At 44.6% G+C, this 17711-nt stretch overlaps 1 protein-coding gene across 1 annotated transcript in view; it reads right to left on the bottom strand.

Annotated features, from left to right (window-relative positions):
- Positions 1-17711, bottom strand: part of LOC146072557 (protein shisa-like-1a) — a 73673-nt gene that overhangs the window by 21734 nt on the left and 34228 nt on the right. Inside the window, exon 3 of the mRNA XM_083179775.1 lies at positions 6202-6415. Coding sequence (XP_083035901.1) covers positions 6202-6415 — 214 coding nt within the window. The remainder of the gene's footprint in view (positions 1-6201; positions 6416-17711) is intronic.

The following is a 17711-nucleotide window of genomic DNA, read 5'->3' as shown; positions in this document are numbered from 1 at the left end:
GCAGTAGCTATGTGCATCTCATTGTATCTGTGCTGAGTCAGAGACTGCAAATTCAACATACGTGTCATAAACCAGGATTCATCACCTAAAATGATAGAGAACAAAGATGTTGACATTACTAACAGCATGCTGCATTTATTATACAGTAGTTAGCTACAAAATCAAATAAAAACAACATACCTAATAGCCAGCCCTCAGGCGTCTTTCAAGTTCACTCCCATTTCTTCCACAGTGCTGATCGTCTCAATGTATAGGCATCATAGCAGCACCCAGAAGAGCCATTTACCACACTCATTATTCTGATTGGCATCACAGACCACCTGTACATTTAGGGAGTGTTAGTGATGCTATTCATATCTGTCCTCAAGTGAGGTATTCTCATTGCATGGACGGTGTAGTGGTTAGCATTACTGCCTCACAGCGCTGAGGTCATGGGTTCGAATCCCACCATGGCCCTAACTGTACGGAGTTTGTATATTCTCCCCGTGCTTGCGTAGGTTTACTCCAGGTACTCCGGTTTCCTCCCACAATCGAAAAATATACAAGTAGCTTAATTGGCTTCAGACAAAATTAATCCTACAATGTCTGTATGTGTGTGTACATGTGGAAGGGAATATAGATTGTAGGCACCACTGGAGCAGGGACTGATGTGAATCTCTTATATATTTGGCTACATCTGTCACTCAAAATGTGTGAGTGTGTCTATAACGCTGGGTGGAGCCTCTGACTCACATGACTGACTCACATGACAGAGAACCATTCCAGTGAGCCTACAGTGCCAGACAACCTCTGCCTCCCCATGCTGCCCCCGGCAAAGACACTGCTACTCCACAGTCACCAGGTGAGCGCCCCCCCCCCCCGCGCCCCCCTCCCACCATTCACAGCACCCCCGCGCCCCCTCCCACGATTCGCAACCTCGCTCGGTTCACGCCACACCCCCACCCACCTCGAGCCCCCCTCCCGCGCTTTGCGGACCCCCGCCCCCTCTCGCGATTCACGGACACCTGCGCCCCCTCCTGCAATTCTGCCCCCTGCACCCCCCTCCCTTGATTCACGCCACCCTCGCACCCCCTCCAATCATTCACGGACCCCCGCAACCCCCCTCCCGCAAATTCACTGACCCCCACAACCCCCCTCCCGCAATTTGCTGACCCCCTTCCGGCAATTCCACCCCCCAGCGGACCACCGCGACCCCGCTCCCACATTTCACATACCCCTGTGAGAATGGGGGATCTTGTACCACCACAAGCAGGTGCAGCCCTTAGGTGGGAAATCTGGCCCTGGCTGCCGCACTGCAGGTTCCCCCACTGCCAGAAGTGTCCCCACGGTCCTCTGCACCAGCGCCACAACTTTTATCAATGTCTTGCCCACATACCTCTATTATACAGCCTCCTGCTCTCATGCACCCCTTTACTCCCTCCCAATGGGAGGAGACGCTCACCCACTGCCAGGAGCTGCATACTGTCCCCCACCCTCCTCCAGTTCTAGGGATGCCCATCAACCATCAATGATTTCAAATCATCATATGTGGGAGGACCAGATGGTTTCCCTACATCGATGGCACCGATCAAGTTTCAAATTTTTTTATGGTGCCGGGACATGGAGCATAGCTCCGCCCCCCACACCAGACAGTCCCGCCACTGAGTTCTGATTGTCCCACGGCCTATTCAGTCAGATATAATGGATGACCATCGATAGCTACAACAATCGATGGTTATCCAAGTAAGATTTTACTATTATCGATGGCAGAATGCAAAATCGCCATCAATGCCAACCATCGATGGCGTCTGCACCAATGCCCATCCCTACTCTGCAACAGGAAAAAAACCTTTACTACCCCTCATGCCCACACACCTCTATCACTGCCCTGCCTCCTGTTCTCCTGCCCTGTAACTTCCGCCAGTGGGGACCTGCTCACCCTGTGTTGCCCACATTCCCCTATCATGCTTTACCACCCAGCCTCCTGCTCTCATCAGTGTTGCAAGTAAGGGGGTACGGCATGGTACGGAGTACCTGTAAGAAATATGTTGTAGGTACGCAGTACCACTTACCCCCTGACCCACTGTCAATTCTATTTTTATTTTAAGTCTAAATATAATGCATTCGCAGCCCGCCCACCCAGCGTTATGATTGGTGCTGTATGCAGCTACTGGCTACTGCTGATTGAGCCTGTCACACTGACAGGCATCAGTGGCCCCGACAGCATGAAGAGCAGGCTCCACTATTGTAAGCACAAGCTGCCTGGCTCTCCCCCAAGCATGAGCCAACCCACCCCCAGTCATTCCCTGTTTATCATTCCCTGTGTCCTGATGCCATGCTACTATTGTCATTTAATCACTCCTCTAGCTTTGTGTAACCACGCCCCCTCATGAAACATGGCCACGGCCATTTTTTGTTGGAGCCTATCAGTACCACCAAGAAAAAAATTCTACTTGCACCACTGGCTCTCATGCACCCTAACTCCCACCCAGTAGGAGGAGACACTGACTCAGTGTCCTCCACCCACCTCTTTAGTCCCCTGTATGCCCACACACCCCTATCACTACCCAGCTTCCTGCTCTCCTGAACCGTAACTTCACCACTGGGAGTCGCTGACGCTGTGTTGCCCACATACCCCTATCATGCCTCATAGCCCAGCCTCCTGCTCTCATGCACCCTAACTCCCACCCAGTAGGAGGAGAGACTGACTCAGGGCCACCGTCCTGTACTCCTGTGCTGCCACGCTGGACCCTCACCCACTGGCAGAAGCTGCACAGTGTCCCCCACCCTCCTCTTTAGTCCCCCCTATTCCCACACACCCCTATCACTACCCAGCCTCCTGTTTTCCTGTGTCGTAACCTCCGCCAGTGGGGAGCCGCTGACTCAAAAACACCCTACTATACTATTGCACACACACACACACCTAAACAACATGCACACGCACCCCCCCCCCCACACCCACAAATGTCACTGTACCATCCACACTATCAATGTACATCTTACTCTGTAACCGCTTTTTAATTAAACAAAACAATACACACCCCCTTCCAAATCATATGCTCACTATTTAACACATTTCACCTATAACTCAAGTTGCAATACAGGGCATCTTTCATACAATTCTAACCATATTTCTCACAATACAAACGTTCACAAATTAAGGGGGCGCAGCCCCTTACGACGGTGTGAAGAGCGCCCGTAGGGCGCGATGAATCACCTAGTATTCAAATATTCTCTGTAAAGCGCTGCAGAATATGTATGCGCTATATAAGAAACTGTTAATAAATAAATGAATAAATTGCAACTGGAGACATCAGGTAGTTCTGAGAGCTGAATGAGTCCAGCCATGGGTCCGACCACTCTGCAATATCGGAAGGAGTCCAGGGTCACTCTTGAAATATATGTGTCTGGATTATAACCTACAGTATGTGGGTCCTGGTGTTTATGGTCTGTCTGCCTTTTACACTGCTCCTCACTATGAATGAGGAGTTTACTCAGATGTACCTCCACAACTATTAACATAGCCATGACTACAGCCACAGCCAAGGAAAATGGCCTGTTTGATGGTTTATATAGGCCATTAATGTGTTGTGATTGGCCACGCATGGGGATCTAGTCTATATCCTGACACTCATGACAGCATGCCGACACTCACAATACAAATGGGTTTTGGAAATAATTATAGCAATTAGGTACTAGGAGGATGATTAGGGTTAGGCTGCGGGAGGCGAAGGTTAGGATTAGCCTGTGAAAGGAGTGGGATAGGCATAGACATTCTGTACCCAACCGCACACATGTGGTAATATGCCTCAGACGTCCTACTGTACTTCAGTTATTGTGCCTGTATATTGTTCTGTGGATTCCGGTGTAACTTTCACATTATAAAAACAAGGACAGAGACATGGACCATAATGACATTGGTGGGGTTATGGGGATTTTGTGCTAGATTTCATTCTATTACATATGGCAACATGAAATTTGCTGGAAATTCTTTGTAATCACTATTACAAAACCACACTCAGTTACACCCCCCCTTTATGAGCTGATGGTGTCTACTAAGAATATTCTCAACAGGGATCAAACTATGGCATGTAACATTATGATTTAGAAGAGTGGACAAGTCTCCCATCCAGCTGCCATCTCCCTGCAGCAGTACTCAAGCTCCTGCAGCCGGTTGATTTGCAATGCCTGTAATCTAGGTATTGTGTAGAGGGGCGGACCAGCGATAATTCAGATTTGCAGACACACCCCTGCTTCGTTGTTAAGTGGTAGATGGTCCATCTTACGGGTGTGTTATGGGAATGAACCAAGAATGTCACTGAAGTGGTTAATCACCCGTACAGAGAATCTGCAGCTACAGTAGCATAGTGCGGTTGCAAGTTTCCAGGCACAGTAAATGCATCATGCAGCCCCTGGAGATGCTCAAAGTGCAATGTACACACAATGTACACAAGGGAAGTATGCTTACCCTCACCCTGTTCCTCTCTACCCTCCCTTCTAGCAGCCTAACCCTAACCCCCCAGCCTAACCCTAACCCTCCCTGCTACTGCCTAAACCTAACCCCTGTACCCAGACTCCTAAAACTAAACTGCCCCTGTCCAGCAGCCTAACCCTAACCCCCCCCCTTTTAAGTGCCTAACACTCACACTACATAGCCCAGAGGTGAAACTACCACCGGTGCAACAGGTGCAGTGCACTGCACTGTCACCTTCTTCCTGTCACCCACTGTATTTTCCTGTCACACTCTGCCTCCTCCCACCACCCTCTGCCTCCCCTTGTCACCCACAGTCGTGTTGCATATTGTAAACTTGGGTTGAGGTGGAGCACAGGGGACAAAATTATATTTTCCCCCACTAGTAACTAAACCTAACCCCTCTTCCGGCTGTCAGTTAGGATGGCGGCATCGGTATAGTGAATGATGGCATCCTGACCACCAAGACCCTGACTGCATCCTATACACACAGATGTACATAAGGGAGCCTTGCACATATACACAGATGTATACAAGGCAAGGCCTTGTACCAGTAGAATAAAGTTTCAGACCATCAACATATACAAACACACTGCTGTGTCCGATTAAGAGTGAGGCCCAAATTAAAAATATCCTGTGTCAGATCTTATTTGTTGTGCACTTATAACTACTGTGATGAATTGAGCACATACACTGGGGCGGGATGTACTAAGGTAAAAATGCGGTAAATCCCCCAATGTATTAAGACCCGCCTTTTCACCTTCGGGTGGCAATACCCGATAGAAGCCTATGGGCTTCTTATCGCCACCCATTGCAACCCGCCGACCCCCACCACATATGCCAACCCCCCGCCCCCTGGCTTACCTTCCTTCAGGAAGCCTGAACCAGGAAGGTTAACTCCTCCTCCCCATATCAAAGCAGGCAGAGGTCCTTCTGGCTGCAGGAGGGAGGAGGAGGCGACGGGGACAGCCTGCTTAGGCTTCCGGCCATGGGGGGACTGAGGAGAGCCCAGGGAGGTGACGGAAACCCCCCACACACCACATCACAGGTATCGCAGGGGGGCCTCTGGCACCGCATTGCGATGCTAATCGCATATGTTAATACATATGCGACAGCATCGTCGTGGTGGTGCGTCGAGGGGCGGCAATGTATTTTAATACATCCCACACTGGATTAGATAAAGTCTCGGGACCAGATGCACTAAGCTTCAAAAGTGATGAAATGGCGAGTGATAAACAGCCTGCCAATCAGCTCCTACTGGACATTTTCAAACACAGCCTGTGACATAGCAGGTAGGAGCTGATTGGGTGGTTGTTTATCACTCCCCATTTTATCACTTTTGAAGCTTAGTGCATCTGGCCCTTGGTCTTTATTTTCCATAGCAGGTAAACAGCATTCTATGTAATCAGCAGCACAGTAACGATGCTTACAGCGTTTGCAGCATACAGGTCACAGCATAGTACAAGCATTTCAGGCAGCTCCACTGGTCCCTACCGTAGCCCACACCCAGGCCTATCATTTGGCCAGCTAGTCCACCATCAAGAGCATTTACTCCCTACCCGGGAAACACTTTTTTAAGAGAGTATAGGAGCTGCTGATTAGGATAACACCAGTGTATTGTACACTGTACACAATAAAATAAGAAGTGTTTAAATGAATTTGCATTGTACATTACTTTACCTGCAGATCCTAAGGAAACACCACTCTTTGCCCTGCCTTCTTTGAATGTACAGACAATATTGTGGACATACCTATAAATATATGTGGCGAGTCTCTCGGACAGGTTGACTTTCATCACCATTTCAAACTCTTCTTGGTTACAGCAGTATTTCAGGGAGTCATTCCCAGGCCAGCAGCAGTACATGTGTTCATGTGAGTCACTTAAACGCGGGCAGTGGAAGCCTGAGTGATACACATCGCCCTGTGCTGAATAGCCCTCGCATGTGCGCACGTTAAGAGTAGAGGCTGTAAAACATAAGGATCAGGATTATATTACTGCTCAAGTGCTCTGAACTGTATCATTATATACATAATACTCGCATATTATATATGCGAGAATACATGGCCAATAAAGTTGATTCTGATGATGTCTTTAAGCACAAATAATAAAACAATTAACAACAATGAGCACGAGTGGAAGAACAATACTTAAAACAACATTTCAACCAATTATAGCAATGGTGGAATTATCACTGTTGGGGAAGGTGTGTCATCTATGGTGCCCGGAGGCAGGGAGGACTGAAAATGCTGCTCAATATGCTGCTTAGGCCATCCCTTGGGGTGCAGGAACAATCATTGCTAAAGCTAACCACCCTCTATGCTCCCCCCCCCCCCCAAAAAAAAAACACACACACACACACACTATTTTTTTCTGCAAAATCAGAATCCAATACATTCTGCATCATAGAATCGATCTTGCTTCCTTGTGTTGGTGTACAGTTTGTATGTGCTCTTTGCGTTTGCGTCGGTTTGTATAGGTGCTCTGTGTTTTGCAGGTGTGTGTGTGGTAGACAATCCTGCCTGTTCTAATGGACCAGCGACTGATGGGAATGATATATAACTGTGTCGTCCTGTGTGATATCATTAGCACCATGAAAATACACACATCACAAAATGGTACTTTTTGCCTACAGGGCTTCTCTTCCTTACAAAGACTTGGACTTTCCTTCTCTAATTTCTTCTTAGAACTTGACACCTAGACATAAATTTACTAATCATCAGTTTTACCCATTATTTCAAGCGTCTGTAGTCTGTAGTGGATTGATGGTGGTTAAGAGGTCCAAACCACAGGATTTACTAAAAGGCTGCTTTACTTTCTAAATTAGAAAAGCTGTTGTTTCAAAGCAATTAACAATGCTCAAACTAGAAATATGCTGCAAATCGCTGCCAAGTAGCTGTAACGTGCCTCCACCTTGGCACTTACAGGAGTCAGGAATGACAGGGCAGGGATCTGATGTTTGACACCACAAAAAGCATATTTGTAGTATTATCAAACATTTCTTACCTCACCAATGCAATGGGTGCTTAGGAAAAGTCCTAATGCTCTGTCTGTCTCCCCTTCCTACTAGATTGTAAGCTCCTCCGAGTAGGGCCCTCTTCCCTCCTGTTGTCAAAGCCCACTTCTCTTCACATTTCACTCACAGCTCTCCTTTACTCCAACACTCAGTGACCATCTTCATCTGCATACTCCTCTCCATCATTGGCCTCAAGCCTCTAGTTGTATGTTGATTGAATCCTCACTACTTATATCCAAGCTGTAATGTGTATTGATCTGTGGCGCTCTTTATTTGTACTGTATTTTTGTTATTTATTCAATGTTATGCCAAGTTTTGTTTCCCTGTATTGTTCCTTTGTACGGCGCTGCGAAACACTTGTGGCGCCTTATAAATAAAATTATAATAATAATAATAATGCTATAAGCACCAAGATGGTTTTTCTTACCAGTGGAATAGGAATTTAGTGGGGGTGATTCCACAATGTAGGTTCTTTCCCTCCTATAGTGCCAATAACTCAGGCTGCAAAGCCTAATGGTGAATGTTCCCTAGACTCTGGGGCAGCGCTGGGTGTCCAAGTCACTTTAGTGCCAAAAGTCTATTGCTCTGCTGGCTAAAGAGCAGGGGGCCCAGATGGAGACTACACCCAAACCTCTTTGTATTTTGATGTGGCCCTGTGTAGGGGTACATTCATTATCACCAAAATATGTATTTGGGTGGTTGATTGCATGGAGGCAAGGCCACACCCCCTAACACCCCCCCCCCCCACACACACACACACACAAAAAAAAAACCCTTTATCAAAATAAAATGCATTGAGCACTGTGGCTCTGGGGGAGGGGCAGGCAGTGCTCTTTGTATCATTAGACACTGGATCTGCTGTAGTATTATGCTGCAAATTGTTGGGCCAAGGAAAGGGTGCTGGGCTAAAATTGCCCAATTCTCATTGAACAGTGTCATATTAGCCCAACACCCTTCCAACAGACTATTCCCTGCAATGTTTCCCAATCATACCCATTGGAATGGGAAATGGGCAGGATGCAGGAAATCCACCAGGGCCTGTGGGGAAGGACAGTCTCCGATTAGATGGACTGTCCCGCTGTAATCTGGACAGTTGGGTGGCTTTGGGGACATTTACTTTTTAGATTTTTTTTAATTTGTTTTCTATTAGGTACTATTGTGGAACTATATCATTCCACGAACAAGCTCTGTCACAATATGAGAGCACGATATGTAGTTATAAACTGGAGGTCTCATTAATCTGCCTAGTGTACTGTGTCAAAATCTGGTGACCCTCATTTGATTTACCATACAGATAATACTAATATTCTGAGCCCATGCGCCCAAGCTTTGCAGGCAGGTTCATGAATATGACAATGATTGCTCTGTTCATCTCAAGTATTAGATTTAAACTAATTTGAGATCAAGAGCAGGACATTTTTCCCATCAATTTTAAATGAATATGACTTGCAAGCTAAAACTGGATAGAGGCTGAGCAGCTCAGCAAATTATATGCTCATCTGTAAATGAAATGTGAGATATATATATATATATATATATATATATAATTATCAGAGGGCGCACTGGATTTATATGGTACCACCCAGATGTAAATGAAGTATGTAGTTGTATACCTTGCAATGATTTTAACAAAAAACAATCAATGCATAAAAATAATTTTTTTTTATAACAATTATAATATAACAATTGAAGGTGAAGTTTGCTGTATATCGGATGTCAACACATTCTCATTATTTCAAACATAAGCAAGGTTCATATAGAAACATAGTTGTTTTAGCGAGATACCAACGCATTTCGTCTAACAACTTCATCAGGGGCAACACAGAAACAGGACGTTCTGGTATTAACTCAGGATGTGAGATACTATTCTTTACAATACAAATAATAAAATTAATATAATCATATATCTTAGATTGAAAATGGGATCTGTTTTTAATTGATCTCAGTGCACTTTCAAATTGGTGGATGTGAAGGACAGGAAAGCTTATCTGAAGGCAGACCCGCTCGTACTGCTGCTATTGTGAAAGAACACCCTTTTCTGAGACCAATGAAAAACAGGTCCAATTCTATATTATGTCGATTGGAGGTGCAGCCACACCCATTCTCTCCTCTCCCCTTTCCCCTTAGCGCAAATAGAGACCTTATACGAATATATATATATATATATATATTCAATCCAGAATCAGCACTCCAATCTGATAAAATCCTGTAGTACCTCAGGTGCCTTCCCTAGTTTATTTGCACACACTAAATATACACATATATCGGCGGTGGCACTAAGAAGGTTTGGTAACAGAAACAAAGACACAGAGCTGTGTATCAACGTTTCGGTCTTTTAATCAGACTTTGTCGAGCTTGACAAAGGTCTGATTAAAAGACCGAAAAGTTGCAACACAGCCCTGTGTCTTTGTTTCTGTTACCAAACCCTCTGAGTGCCGCCGCCGATATATATATATATATATATATATATATAGATAGATAGATAGATAGATAGATAGATAAATAGCAGACATCACTCCCAATAACAAAAGACAACTTGCTCCGGTGCCCTCACTGTGGTAACAATTAGATAGATATCGATGGTGCGGCACTCGGATAATGATGCGCAGCAGAGGAATTCTTAACAACGTTTCAGTTCAATGACAAACTGTTTTCAAGTCAACACATAATAGAAAAATTACAGATATATATATACATATGTGCAAACATACCTCTGTGTAGTGATAATGTGACCACACTGCGGGGGAGTCATGGCAACGCTGGACGCGTACACACCACCCTACAACGGTGAAAAAATAAATAACGCTATTCGGACACTTATACAACAAAAAAGCAAAAAAGCAGTGCCAAGTTATAACATGATGTATCACAAAGAAAAGCATATAACAGATTAGACTGAGTATTAGATCATGAAAAGCAAAAATTACACTTAACAATTGTATGTGAATGCTTAAGTAGTTAGACTGGAAATGAACAGTATTTAACATAAAAACAAGAAAGAGGAGAAGGAGATGGATTCATTTAACCCTCTCGGATGTATCACATCGAGTAAAGCAATCCATTTAGTTTCACTTTGTAACAATTTTGCAGCCCTATTGCCACCACGTATAGAAGGTTCAGTGGTGTCAATCATGCGGTATCGCAAAGTATTCAGAGGATGCCTAAAAAGGGTGAAGTGCCTGGCAACCGGTTGTTCGCTGCTGCCAGATGTTAGAGCACTTTTGATGGCCAATCTATGCGTGGCCATTCGCTCTTTAAATTTTCTTTCCATTTTGCCAATGTATGTTATGTAAAATGTATTACAATCTAAGCGATGATGGATAGAACATTTCTTGCCTGTATGGGGATGCTGAAAGCTGTCACCTGTCAATAAATATTGGCAGGTGACACAGCCTCAGCGTACACAGCCCAATTTAGTGGTAGTAAGAAAAGATGCGGACTTATTACTGACCACTGCAGTTTATTTTATATTTGGCCATGTCAGTTTTGACCAACCAGTCTCTGAGGTTTTTACCTCGAGAGTAACAAGGCATGAGTTTAGAATTCTCCAAGCCTAATTGACTGTCAGTGGAAATGATGGACCAATGGCTCTTAGCCATGCTGTTAAGGGCTGGTGATTTAACATTATAACGGTTTACCCATGGAAATTTATGGTCTTGTTTGTTGATTTTCTTATCCTTCGGTATTAATAAAGCTTACGGTCAATTTTTAACACCCTTTGCTTGTCTGCTAGTAATTGAGAGCGTGAGTATCCTCTTACAAGGAACTTGGATATCAACAACTGTTCATTTGCTGACATGATGTCACTATTAATGCATACTACCCACAACATTTGAGAATATGGCAAGCCGCATATAGATGCTTGAGGATGACAGCTGGATGCTTGTAAATAACAAGTTCCTATCTGTCGGTTTGACAAACATGGTGGTAGAGAGCCTACCATCAATAAGATTTTCACATCTAAAAAGTTAATGGAAGTTTTACTCATATTATAAGTGAATTTAATTGGCTGTTCGCTGGCATTGTGGTTAGAGATTAATTCCTCAAACAAAGTTTGGGGACCGGCCCATAAAACGAACAAGTCGTCTATATATCTATAGAAAGCCACTAGATGTTGCTTAATACGGGGGTTATCATAGAACAGCTGCTCCTCCACCATAAATATGGCTACATTAGCGTAACTTGGAGCTGAGCTCGATCCCATGGCACACCCTTGGGTCTGTAAATACAAGCGGCTGTCATAAATAAAGAAATGATTGGTAAGCATGAGTTCCAACAAATTTAGAAACAATTCAATATGCTGCAAAGTGAGGTCACTCTTTTTTTAAAGGAAAGTGTTAAAAATTGTCCGTAAGCCTTTATTAATACTGAAGGATAAGAAAATCAACAAGCAAGACCTAAATGTCCATGGGTAAACCGATATAACATTAAATCACCAGCCCTTAACAGCATGACAGTCAATTAGGCTTAGAGAATTCTAAACTCATGCCTTGTTACTCTCGAGGTAAAAACCTCAGAGACTGGTCATGGCCAAATATAAAAAAAACTGCAGTGGTCAGTAATAAGTCCGCATATTTTCTTACTACCACTAAATTGGGCAGTGTACGCTGTGGCTGTGTCACCTGCCAATATTTATTGGCAGGTGACAGCTTTCAGCATCCCCATACAGGCAAGAAATTTTCTATCCATCTATCGCTTAGATTGTAATTCATTTTACGTAGTATACGAAATTATATGCCCCTGCGGCTTAACATACATTGGCAAAATGGAAAGAAAATTTAAAGAGGGAATAGATCGGCCATCAAAAGTGCTCTAACATCTGGCAGCAGCGAACAACCGGTTGCCAGGCACTTCACACTTTTTTAAGCACTGTTAAAACAGAAATAACGCATCAATAATTCTATGCTTTTGTTATACTCAAATACTGTTATTTATTGCTGCAGGTGGCATTAGCTTGTTGCACAGGATACTAGCCACGGCGTATGAGGCCTTCCCTTTGCGCTAAGCAGCATGTGTTTGACAGAAGCAGAAACCATCTTGTCAGTTATGGCTTGCATAATGTATTACAAAATGGCGTAAGGAGCCAGAATACTGCTGAAAGAAGTAATTTCTTATGAATAAATGTTTTGGTTTTCTGGGTCTAAGAATGCAATATTGATAGAACAGAAGACAAGGGCAGACAGTCAGTCTGCACAGTTTTGTCTACAAGTAATGAGAACTAACCAGATAACGGGGTATGCATGCGTAGACCCCAAGGCCTCCAGGTCAAAGATACCTCGACATTTCTCTTCCTAGTGACCAGTTCCAAAATGACGTGAATGATTATAATATCATTAATATAATTTATTTAATACTGACATATCCAATCACATTTTAGCCCATATGAATAATAAAGTAATTGAGCTGAATAAAGTATAAATATTGGGCATAAAGGGGGGTATAGGGAGGCAGTTGAGGAAGGACAAGCAGGCACAGGGGGCTGGAGGTAACTATGAAGGAGGTTTAATCATGGCTGATCACTGTCCTTGAAAGGTGTCCATTTTGATTTGATTTAGAATTACTGTTTAAGTATTAGCTAATCAATTTTATGTTTCTTGTGTTAGTCTGTATTTGCAAATACCTGTAATGAAGCTATTCTTTAAGTAAAGCATTGTCATACATTTTATAACAAGGTTGTGTGGGTGTGCAATAAAGTAAATATATACAAGTTTGGGTTATCAATCATATCTAATCCAGGGTTGCCGACTTTCTTATTCTCCTCTCCGGGAGAAGCCCGGAGAGGAGAGATTCAGTAGCCGCTCATGGGGGCGGGGCTTAAGCGTTACATCACTAAGCCCCGCCCCATGCTGTTAAACCAGCGAATTCAGGGATCTCCGTGGAGGGGGCGGGGCCAAAATGACGCGATTGTGTCATTTTAGCTCCGCCCCCTCCTCTGAGACCTGAGGATTGCGGCATTTTAATGCCGCAATCCGGGGGACAGTGGGGGTCCCCCCTGAATCCAGGAGGATTGCCCACCCTTCCGTGGGGGCCGGGAGGGGGCCCTGATTTTCGGGAGACTCACGGAAATTCCGGGAGGGTCGACAACCCTGATCTAATCCTTATCAATCAAATCTTTGCGTTATCAGCATCCTCTGAATACTTTGCGATATCACATGATTGACACCACTGAACCTTCTATACGTGGTGGCAATAGGGCTGCAAAATTGTTACAATGTGAACTTATATGGATTGCTTTACTCGATGTGATACATCCGAGAGGGTTAAATTAATCCATCTCCTTCTCCTCTTTCTTGTAGTTAGCGATAGCATAGGAATTCAGACATGTATGTTAAATACTGTTCATTTCCATTCTAACTACTTGAGCATTCACATACAATTGTTAAGTGTAATTTTTGCTTTTTATGATCTAATGATCAGTCTAATCTGTTATATGCTTTTCTTTGTGATACATCATGTTATAACTTGGCACTGCTTTTTTGTTGTATAAATGTCCGAATAGCGTTATACATAATTTTTTTTCACCGTTGTAGGGTGGTGGGTACACGTCCAGCATTGCCATGACTCCCCAAATGGAGCCGTGCAGCGTGGTGACGTCATCACTTAACGCTGGTGTCGGGCGGGTTGCCGGTCCCTCCCTGGGCAAACGGCAGCACTACACGGAGGTTTGTCCATATGTATATGTATATATATCTGTAATTTTTCTATTATGTGTTGACTTGAAAACGGTTTGTCATTAAACTGAAACGTTGTTAAGAATTCCTTCATTATGCAAGTGCCACACCATCGATATCTATCTATCTATATATAAATATATAAATATCTATATATATGATCTCTCTACCAGGACTGCGGACACTCCATTCTATCTAGACACTGATTTTGCCGCAGAATTGGAAAAAACACCGGCTGGAGAGGTGTTCTATTATATTTTTTACATCTGACCACGCTGATATTAATGAAGTCGAATAGTGTTATATGAATACCAACCATATCATGATTAACAAATACCAGCTTCGGCCATATTTTTAACCTGTACATCCCAGAGGTTTCTCTCACAACATATTTATGAGTGAAAACCATTTAACCGATTGATCTCGGTGTATTACCCCTGAAGAAGTCCCCAAGGGACGAAACGCGTAAGGTTTCTTAGACCAATATACATCTAAGGTCAAATCAGGAATCAATACACCTATGTGAAAATACCTACCGGAAAACTTCTATACTTTGTATTTTATATTTTATTATTTGAAATAAACATATTCTATGTTTTAAGATGAATCTGCTGTTGGTGAAACACATTTAAGCGCACCTCTACATCTTTTTCTTTATCTCTTTCCTTTGGACCTCTATTAACAGCGAGGCCCTAGAGTAGTGCTGCTTTCCAAAAAGCGCAGGATAAGGTCACAAACCCCTTTTTGTGAATATATATTTATATATATATATATATATATATATATATATATATATATATATATATATATATATATATACAGTGCTCGAAGTGGAAATTTAGAAGTGGGTGTATGCAAAAAAATAAGGTTGTAATTAGGCACGCGCTGGGGGCAAGGAGGCGTGGCTACTTTAAAAAGGGGCGTGGTCATGGGTAAAGTGGTTGTGTCATTGGGTAAAGTGGGTGTGGTCATGTCCCCAGGAACCCTGACCCCGGCCCAGCGCCTGATGCAGCTCATCTCACATGGTGGCTTGGTGGGCTGCTGGCATATTAAATAAGTATATTTAATATACTTATTTAATAAATAATTTTATTAAATATACTTATTTAATATGCCAGCAGCCCTCCAAGCCACCGTGTGACATGAGCTGCTGCAGGTGCACATGTCACATGATGTCACACAATTTATTATTCAAAGTGCAGCCTGAGCAGGGCCGGATTAACAATGGGCCTGATGGAGCTACAGCTCCAGGCCCACACTCCAGTTCCAACGGCATCCCCCTCCGGCATCACAGAAGATCTCAGTCTAACCCAAATTGCTGGGCCTTCAATCTGATACCAGGCTGCTCCATTTGGGTTCATTGGTTTTAGAGATATTGCAGATAAACCAATTTTTTTCATTTCTGAAATGTAATTTCATGGCTGTTCATGTTGTTTGAGGACAGACTTCTCTGGAACCAAACGGCCCAGTTTCACGTAACCAAAATCATTCTAAATGTGAACTTGGCCTTAACCTGTGTGACATAACGTGAATTTTGACCCAATCTGTGTGCCATAGTGTGAATTTTGGGTCAGTCGGTGTGAATTTTGGCTCATTCCATGTGGCATAATGTGTAAGAGACAAGTAGAGTATAAGGGGGTTACTATTGTGTTGCAGGATTTGTATAAGGGGTATATGGTGTGGTAAACTTAGGTGACCACATAAAAGGTGCTGAAATGTTGTCTGCCAAGTTTCAGCTTTCAGTATTTTTTTTATGACTGGAATGTCGCCTCACCCCGCAAATATCTTAGGACATCGGCATCCTGCGGGTGCACCTTTGGAGGGCACCCGGCAATATGTCTCCCTGCCTTTTCCAGGTATATATAATTAGTTGAAAGTATTTACACAAATAGAGACACACCCATGAGCAGACCACCCAACCAAAACACTGGTCACGCCCCCCCACATTATTAGGTGCTGGCCACAACCCCTATTATTGTGTATAATAGGCCCTTGACAGTTTTCAGCTCCAGGCCCATTTACACCTTAATCTGGCACTGAGCCTGAGCCTAGCCATCTACTTGCTGCACTGTACTACAGTGCTCAAGTCTGATGTGCTGTGTTGTTCAGGCACGCAGCAGGCTCCGATGAAAAGATGATCCCCCCCATCACGCGCGCCGGGGCTGGCCACCGCACACATCGCAGGCACCCCACTCTTCTCCCTCAGCCCTTCGCACCCACAAGTGTCTGCGCGGTGAGACTTTGTGCTTTCCCCTGAGTGTGCGGTCTCGGCGCGTGACGTCATGACGCACGTTACCGGCTGCAATGCACTCTTGGGAATGGGTGAGGGGGAGAGCCAACGCACCAAGCAGCTTACACGGAGGGGAGCCAGGAGAGGGTATGCATATAGTAATAGCAGTGTGCAGACACTAGTCTGCACACTCCACTATTACTTAAAAAAAAAAAAGACTCACAGTGGAGAAGTGCCGGTATATCATACCGTTGTATAACGGCCCACTTCGACCACTATATATATATATATATATATACACATATACACACACGCACACATCCATTTTAACATGAAATATATATATATATTCACACACATATATATATATATATATATATATCTCCTATATATTTGGCTACATCTGTCACTCAAAGTGGGTGTCTGTGTCTATAACGCTCTGTTCCTGGACTTTCCTCTTAATGTGTGATTGCCTTCATCTGTGCTGAACACCTTTCTGAGAAATTAACCTGTTTAAAACAGGTGATGGCAATCATACATTAAGGGGAAGTCTAGAAACAGAGCATTGTGTCCCTCCTGGAGAGGGTCATGTTGGGAGGTATGTGACAGAGAACCAGCCCAGTGAGCCCACAAACAGTGCCAGACACCCACTGCCTTCCCATGTTGCCCAGCACTGCTACTCCACAGCCACCAGGTGAGCGCCCCCCTCCCGCGATTTGCGGCAAACCCCCCCCCCCCCCCGCGCGCGCCCCCCCCCTCCTGCGATTCGCGGCAAAAACACCCGCTCCCCGCGACCCCCCCTACCGCGATTCGCAGCAAAAACACCCCCGCGACCCCCCTCCCGCGATTCGCTGCAAAAAGAACCCCCCCACGACCCCTCCCGCAATTCGTGGCATAACCACCACCCCGCGACCCCCCACTCCCGCGAATCGCGGCAAACCCTCCCCCGTGACCCCCCCCGATTCGCGGAAAAAACACCCCCCCCCCGCGACCTCCCTCCCGCTATTCGCGGCAAAAAGAACCCCCCCGCGACCCCCCCTTGCACGATTGGCGGCACCCCCCCTGCGACCCCCCTCCCGCGATTCGCGGCACCCCCCCCCGCAATTCGCAACAGCCCCAGGATTAAATGGCACATGCAAAACACTGACATGGCTATGGTCGACAACGAAAAAGGTTGACATGAGTTTTTGAAGATTTATTTTTAATTTTTTGAATTTTTTCATATTCATTGTCATGTGTCGACATGGACACCAATGAAGTGGCACACTTATGTCAACATTTACATGTGTTGACCTTTCTGTGTTGATTTTTTCTTGTGGCGATTCGCGTCACACCCCCCCCCCGCA

Source organism: Crinia signifera, chromosome 4 (assembly GCF_055691185.1).
Source record: "Crinia signifera chromosome 4, ASM5569118v1, whole genome shotgun sequence".
Lineage (NCBI taxonomy): Eukaryota > Metazoa > Chordata > Amphibia > Anura > Myobatrachidae > Crinia > Crinia signifera.
Note: the sequence above shows the minus strand (reverse complement) of the source record. Positions and strands in the feature narration are given on the sequence as shown.